General features: G+C 41.6%; 1 protein-coding gene across 2 annotated transcripts in view; it reads right to left on the reverse strand.

The window, feature by feature from the left end:
• LOC108692401 (zinc finger protein rotund-like) overlaps positions 1-7,857 on the reverse strand; it is a 96,295-nt gene that overhangs the window by 18,199 nt on the left and 70,239 nt on the right. Inside the window, exon 1 of one of the 2 annotated variants that reach the window (XM_018200627.1) lies at positions 2,456-3,559. The exons of the other annotated variant lie outside the window; for it this stretch is intronic. Within the exon in view, the coding sequence (XP_018056116.1) occupies positions 2,456-2,662 (207 nt within the window). The 5' untranslated portion in view covers positions 2,663-3,559. Of the gene's footprint in view, positions 1-2,455; positions 3,560-7,857 lie in introns of those variants that run through there. 2 annotated transcript variants of the gene reach the window in all.

Genomic DNA, 7,857 nt, shown 5'->3' on the forward strand with positions numbered 1-7,857 from the left:
AATGAGTTTATCAGGAGACAAAAAGAGTCTACTTTCTTAATATTATCGCATTACTGACAAATGTTTGTACATCATTGTCATCATATTTATTGATAAAAAGTTGCTAAGTAAGACATAAAGACATTCTGGGATTTAAACAATTAAGATAGTTAATTAAATTATTGTTAACTTAAATATATAACTATGGAAGATTTTCGAGCTCTAACTCTTTCAATAAATGCTTATCAAAAGTTATATATGCAAGTACTAACAATATAGTTTTTGTTAATTAATTCTCAGAATATTTTAATATCTTACTAAAAACAACTTTTAGATTTATTATCTTGGATATATAACAATTTCTTCCACAATTCTGATGTTACTCTGATAAGCAATACATCACTCAATATCACTTAGGTAATCTTTTTTTTAATATATAATTTATACATACATCTCAAAACTTTTCCATTTTGATGAAAAACAATCATGCTACTTATAATTTTCATTGTATATTCTCTCCAAAAGTCTTATTCATTACACAATCTCAGATAATACCTATTTTGTAAAATTTTCTTTTAGCATTTCTTATACCGTAGCTTATTCTAAGAAATAAGGAAAGAAATAAGAGAAATAAAATCACTTTCAATTAAATCTTTAGAATCAGAGTTTCAAATTATGATTCTTTTAAAAATATTATTTTTACTCACAATCACGATTAACTTTGAATATTTCATGTGGCTTAAACTACATATATCGTTTTGAATATCATTAATTCATAATTTTTCAAATATTAAAAAAATCCAGATAGATCACGAGATGTAAAGGTGTAATTTAAATACCAATTTAAATATTAATTAAAAGAACACAGTGCGGTTACATAATTTTTAACGCAATTATTTATCAAAAAATCCAATACGTTTTGTTAATCTACTTTAATATACATCTAATAATTTTTTTATTTAATTTATTCGAATAAAACAGAACTTTCATTGGTATAAGCATATAAACTACTCATCTTCGTCTTCCTCGGGAGTCCCGCGACTCGATAAAAATTTCATGAGTTTCTAAAACGCGAAATCGAATAACGCGCGTCACATTAAAAATTCGTGCTTGACACGCCGATTTCATTCGGATGCTTTATGGGCCGGTTTCGCGTTTTTATTATCGTGAGAAATTGGCGAACATCCGCGCACTATCATTTCATTTTTCATAGTCATCAGCGCGCAAATGATACCGCGATACGACTCAAACGTCATCTTATATTCTCACATTTACATTAATAATTTTGCGCATAACTTGGCAATCTACAATTTTGCATATTGTATGATTTCATTTAATTGGCTTGTACCAGTATGTTCTTTCCTCAAGTTGAAATAGTCTTTTCGAAGAGTCTCTCAAAGTTGCATTCGTAACAATTTTAAATACAAGCACGAATTACGTGTTCAGTTTTTGCCAAAAGATGAAAAAATTGTACATATTACGATACACATAAATTATCAAGAAAATCTCACAAACGTGAAATATAATTTTTTACCATGTCGTTCCCTATTAGTTAAAGGCAATTGGGAAAAGTTACGCAAGCTCCTCTCACATTTATCTCAAACTTTTTATCAATTTTACAGATTCAAATACCAATATATCATTACTATTAACGCGTGTTTATAGCCCGAGACATATTTTAATGAGATTACAAGAATGTTGATTGAAGAAATGACTTTCGCATATTTGCAAATAATTAATTCAGCGTTACCCGAGATCTTGCGGAACTTGCAGCATAATTATATTTATACGTTATTTCGTTCATGGATTTGAGTAGCGCGCCACTGAAGATATATATCTATAACGTGTATGATTGCCGCAATTTGAAAATCGAATAAAGAGATGAATGAATAAATTCGACGAATGACATATGCGAATCGCACTCCACTTTCCTTCCAAAGATATTTCCTTTCGCTTTATTTCGCACAATCTTAATCATACCGAGTGCTCGCGCAAGTATAAAGTAATCTCGCTCGTAATTCCGCGCGCGAAAGCTTTAGTTCTCAATGCAAAGGGACAAGTAGCGTAGATAAATCGAGGACCTCGGCGCGCGCAACAGCGGTTTAACCCGCTCTCTTATTTCTTTTTTTTTCTTTTTTTTTTTTTCAAGAATACAAGAGACTTAATCTCAAAGTTGAGGAAATTACATTTGCATCAATCTTCTCGAGTTTGTAAAAAAAAAAGGAAGAAAAACGGATGAACGGAAGAACTATTATTGTATCGAATCCTTCTTATCATAACGAAAACGTCTTCTCGGGAGAGAACGTCAACCTTTTCTAAAGTCGCGCCATTTCTTTCCGTTCGGATCTCTTAGATATAGACATTGACGCATTGTTGATTGTGAGGCGAATCGAATCGGATCGAATAGCGACGGGTCTTAAAGACGTGGATTAAAAACATGGCTCATGGGAATCGAAAAGATTCGCGCGTCCTTTACCTTCTCGTCCTCGTGCGGCGTGGGTGGTGTGGGCGGCGTGTACATTCGCGGCGCGTAGTCGCCGATCGAGGAAGCGCCGCCGGTAGAGGAGCCCTGGCTCCTTGGCGGGCTGAGATCCGGGATAGTGGCATGATATTCCTGGTGGAGTCCGGTGGGCATCACCCCCGTGGGCACCACGGGACGGTACTCCATCGCGCGCACCTCCATACCGATCGCACCCGGTCCCTCGGCCGCGATTATCCTGCGGCACCACCGCTACCACGGGTCTCCAATCCCACGTCTTCGGCCTCCTCGTGGTCGCAATCCTCCTCCTCCTCCACCTTCTCGTCCTCGTCGGCGGCGGCGTCGTCGTCGTCGTCGTCGTGATTGTCGTTGTCGTCGTCGTGATTGTCGTTGTCGTCGCCGTGGTCGTCCGGCGGCGCAGGACACGCGCGGAAGAACGCGCGGGGCTGACCTTGACGTGTCCCGCACTTTCAAAGTCTCAGCTGCTTGCAAAGCGACGACCTTGCACGACGTCGTGGCTCCGTGCGATCTCGCGATTCATGCCGATCTTTCGGCAGGACGATGGAACGAGACGCGATTATCGATATCTCTTCTTCATTCAACCGGCGCGGGACCGACTCATCGATCTTTCGATATCCAGATCCGCCAACGAAATGGTCCCACTCATCTCTCTCGATCGCGCGCACATCTTGTGGGGTGGCACGCGCGACCTCGCGGACCGCGATTGAAGAAATTTAAGAGAGAGAAAAGAGAGGATTGTGTGTGGAGAGGAGACACGATGACGGAACGAGAACGCGCACTCCCGAACGGTGTTCACTCTTGATGTCGATCGTGAAACACCGTCGTCGTCGTCGTTGTCGTCGTCGTCGTCGTCGTCGTCGTCGTTGCCGCCGCACGCGATATTCGTGTGGACGATTTTACGCACCAGTAAAATTAAAAAAAAAAAAAAGAAAGAAAAAAAAGAACAGGGCAAAAATCGCAGAGACAAGATGACAAAATGAGTTTTTCTTCTTCGGGATGTTAATATACACGAAACAAACTGTCAAGTAATAGAAATCGGAGCGCCGGCGTCGGCGGCTGCGGTACACTCTGTTCTCTCCGCTCGGCTATGCGTGCGTTCAGTGGCTACCTCAGGATGACGCTCACCCCTTGGCTACTTTTTGCCGACTGAATGTTTTGCGCCGCCGTCGCGGCCCTCGGAACGGCCGGAGCGTGCAGTATCCCCACCAGGGTTTCTCTCTCACCAAGCCGCTGGCTAAGCCGAGCGCGCTACGACGGCGCACCATCTCGCTTGCTCTCGTGTTCGTCGCGCGTTCAGCCGATCCCCACCATCACGAGAGAGGCTGCCGCTTCTCTCCCTACGACGACGACGACGACGACGACGACGACGACGATGATGACGACGACGACGACGACGACGACGACGACGACGACGACGACGACGACGATGGTGGAGCAACCGAGAGGCAAGCGTGGAAGCTAGACGCATATGTGAGAGGCACGAAGGGATAATTAAGCGGGTACATCGCGTCCTCCGTACCACCATCTCTCTGGTTTACGCGCATTCTCTCCCTCCTTCTCTCTCTTTTTCTCTCCTCATTTCTCTATCTCCCGCCGCTCTTTCGAACCACCGCGAGAGATCACTCCATCTTCGTCGTTCGCTCGTCCTCCCTCCTCCTCCTGCTCCTCCTCTCCTTCTCTTACACTTCTGGACCGAGCGTCTATTTTACGGGTGCGAGGTTACTCTATCCTCAGTTAGAGCAATCCTCATTTATGAGAATCATCACAAGTAATTATTCTTTCTTTACCCTTTGTTAAAAAAAAAAAAATCGTACACTGATGGCGTCTCATCGTAATGTTTTTAAAGTGTCGCATCACTTGATTGGTTGGTTAGTCAGTCGGTCTGTCGATCGGCCAATCGATCAGGCTGATCGAGATCGCGAAATGTCGATCGGGAAGCACGTGTAATTATCATGCAACCGATAGGGAGTTCACGAATCGTCCACGGACATCCATAAATCAGAATAATAGTGCGCGATCGCTTATCCATCTATATACTATCCATCATTATCCGTTGTTTACCGTCTCCGTTGGGTATATCGTTTCCTCTGCTCGCGGAAACGACCATTTTCTTTTCAAGAAACTCATCCAATGTATTACATTTTTCATGTAAAGTATGATTCCGGTGTTTTCCCGTATATAAATCGGCGCCTTTCATGCCAGGTGGGAGAGTAAGAGAGAGGAGAGTAACAAGCTAGTTTGCAATCGGACAACGTTGAACGCGAAAAAAACTGACTTGACTTCATCTAATAGTCGAGCAAAGGGGAACGAGAAACAAGTAGCTCTTAAAATTGCGCTGATACTTCTCGCTATAAGTATATCGCTCGATATAAATCGGAATACATACTCGATGGTTAAGTAAGCAATTAAGTAGCGATATCTGCACCCTTCCATCCTATTTCATTCTGGAACACCCTCTTGTCCGTTGTTCTCTATTCTCCGTTCTTTTCCTACTCGTAGTCGGATCACTCGGTCGAATTCGAACGGACGATTTATGAACCGTCGACGAATAAAAGCGTCGTCGTATCGGCCAGAGATATATAAATATGCTCGACGACGACAAAAATTTCACGTTGTCGCGCGTAAAAAAGGTAGAGAGAATAATCTCTCGTCCACGTTTAATCACTTATTTGCGTTTGCGTCGGTAAGTAGCGGCGCATAAATTTCGCAAGGTAAAGGTAGGAATAGGGAAAAAAAAAAGAACGGGCGTCGCGCGCGACGGTCGTTATGACGCGATGTTAATCGATTTGTCTGGAGAATAGAATACGCTTTTTGTCGGTTTTTCGGCCGGGCCGAGAACTCGCGAGGTGAAACCTGTTCCCCGCGTGATCGATCGCTTATGGAATGTGAACTTTACCTCGTCTAGCCAAACTCTCGCGCGCGTAATGGATGCGCATCTACGTTGACGCCAGCGATAATTATAGCGGTAATTAATTAATCGCAAGTCGTACGCGTGCACACGCGTGCCATTGTACGTATGCACGCGTGCGACGTGCGTCTATAACGTGATTTTATCTCACCTGTTCCCACACCGCCCGTGAACTCACGCGACGTTCTCTCTCTCTCTCTCTCTCTCTCTCTCTCTCTCTCTCTCTCTCTCTCTCTTTTTTCGGAATACGTTACAAAAAGAGAATTGTACACATTTTCTTATACTCGTTTTTCTCGACGTAGATTAATTTTAATCTTGGTTCAACTTACTCGATTTTTCTTTATCTTTTTCTAGTTTTATGAATTAGAAAAAGATAAAGAAGTTCAACCGAGATCAAAGTTATTCTATTGGTGAAAAAACAGGCATTGCAAAGTTGTTCTGTTGCTTTCACGTTTGACTTGTGTTCTCGTCTATCATTCTCTTTAATTGATTTACAAGATCTCAATATCTTTCACGTCTTATCACTTCTGGTACATTGATCCAGAAGCGTTCACCATGACATTAAACGTGGCATTAAATGAGACGCTATTTTCCTTCAAAAATAACTTATGAATATAAATAAAATTTTCTTACTTAGATAACCACGTTTAATGACGACATTGTATCAATATAATGTACACAATTTCGTTATAACTTCATAATAATATTGTATACTTCATGATAATTAGTATAATGATTTCTGCGAATCGATAACAGCTCCGACCAAAGCTCCCGCTTTCAGTGAAGAAATAAAAGTTTTCCTACATAAATTGTTAAGAACAACTAAAAATTCTTTTTCTCCGAAACTTCCCCCTCCCTCCCGAGTTTCCCCACTGATTATTCGAGAAACGGCGCATCCTTGGGCCTTTCGCATCGAAATACCGTAAGTATTCGTCTCAGCGCCGGTCCGTAATTATTCGAATTTTCTCACTCGATTTAAACAGTCGACTCTTGTTCGCTCCCATCCCGAAGATAGATCGTTTGCGCCGAGAAAAACGCATCGTCATACGAGGTTGCCTTCTGTTGTTCGATGCTCCTCACCCTCGGTGAGCCTGACGCCGAAAAATCCGCCCGGGTGCAAGGTGACGCATCGTTTTCCTTACAGACTCTGGCGTTTTCCTCACCAACTTCCTCCCGCTCGTTCCGTAAACTCGGCAAGGGGATAATCTTTTCGCGTTGTAACGGAACACGTGGTTCCGCCTCTGCTCGGCGAAAGAGGCGAAATTTGTCAAACGCACCGAGTTACGTCTCCATAAACGCGGCTCCGATTCTCATCTACCTTTCCTTTGTCGGCGGAGAGACATCTATTATTTCGTATCTCTTACCAAGTCACGACATATGCGCTCCCAATACTCGAGTTGACAAACCTTAACAGGAACTAGGAACAGAGGAACACCGTTCCTACGTTTCTCGCATGCAGCGAATAGGATTGGAGAATGAATCAAATTAGAGTTGATTTTACAGCTTTCTAAGAAATGATGCTGATCAGACGTGAGACTAGTTGCCTTATGACGGACGAGAGTAAGTTGACACGAGTTCTATCGATGAATGACTTTTAAATCTAAAATCCAATTCGATGCCCTCTTTGATATAAATTCGTGATTGAAGGTCTTAATTTTAAAGATCAAAAAATCTTAACTTTAAATGCCATTGAGAAAAAGAGATGTCACGTTTTTGCTTTCTGAGGCGTCGCAATGACTCAATTAGTTTTTTTCTTTCATCCCGAACTCTCATTTTTTTTATCATCTACCACTCTGTCTATCTATCTCTCTCAGTGCTCAGTCGATCTCAGTCTGCGGTTGACCGACTTTTTTGCGACATATTCTAACCACCCGTTGTTGATGTCACCTGCCCCTTTTTTTTCGAAACCAAACTTTACTTCTCAAGCCTCTTTTTCCACCCTCTGTCGCGTTAACTTCTACTTTTTTTTCCGCGTGCCGACACTTATGAACAGTCGGGTTGTATTGACACGGCTCTAAAAAAAGAACGTGGAATGGAGCGGATTCTAATAAGGGGAGACGAAAATGGGAATATGTCGGAAGCAGAGGGTGCGGGCGTATATGAACCACCCTGTTTGTCATTGGATATTTAAATATCGGATCAATCACAATTCATTATGGTTTTAATTTTTTTCCTTTAATAGTCGCTTCATATAAATGACGTGAACAGTAATCGTAATGCAAATAATTATGTACAGATAATAAGAGTATGTTCCAAATGACGGTATAGAAAATTATGATTATGGTACGTTCTTTTAATTCGTTAATTAAAAATACGTGCTTCTTATTTCAACAAATCGGAAGAATTCAAGTGACTTTAATATTCTCGTATTTCAGGAAAAAAATTTATTCTGAAAATATGATCAATAATTTTTTTAAGTCTAATTTTTTGCTATGCTGTGATCTCTTTCACACAATTATTACTACATATA

Source organism: Atta colombica, unplaced genomic scaffold (genome assembly GCF_001594045.1).
Source record: "Atta colombica isolate Treedump-2 unplaced genomic scaffold, Acol1.0 scaffold7, whole genome shotgun sequence".
Classification (NCBI taxonomy): Eukaryota; Metazoa; Arthropoda; class Insecta; order Hymenoptera; family Formicidae; genus Atta; species Atta colombica.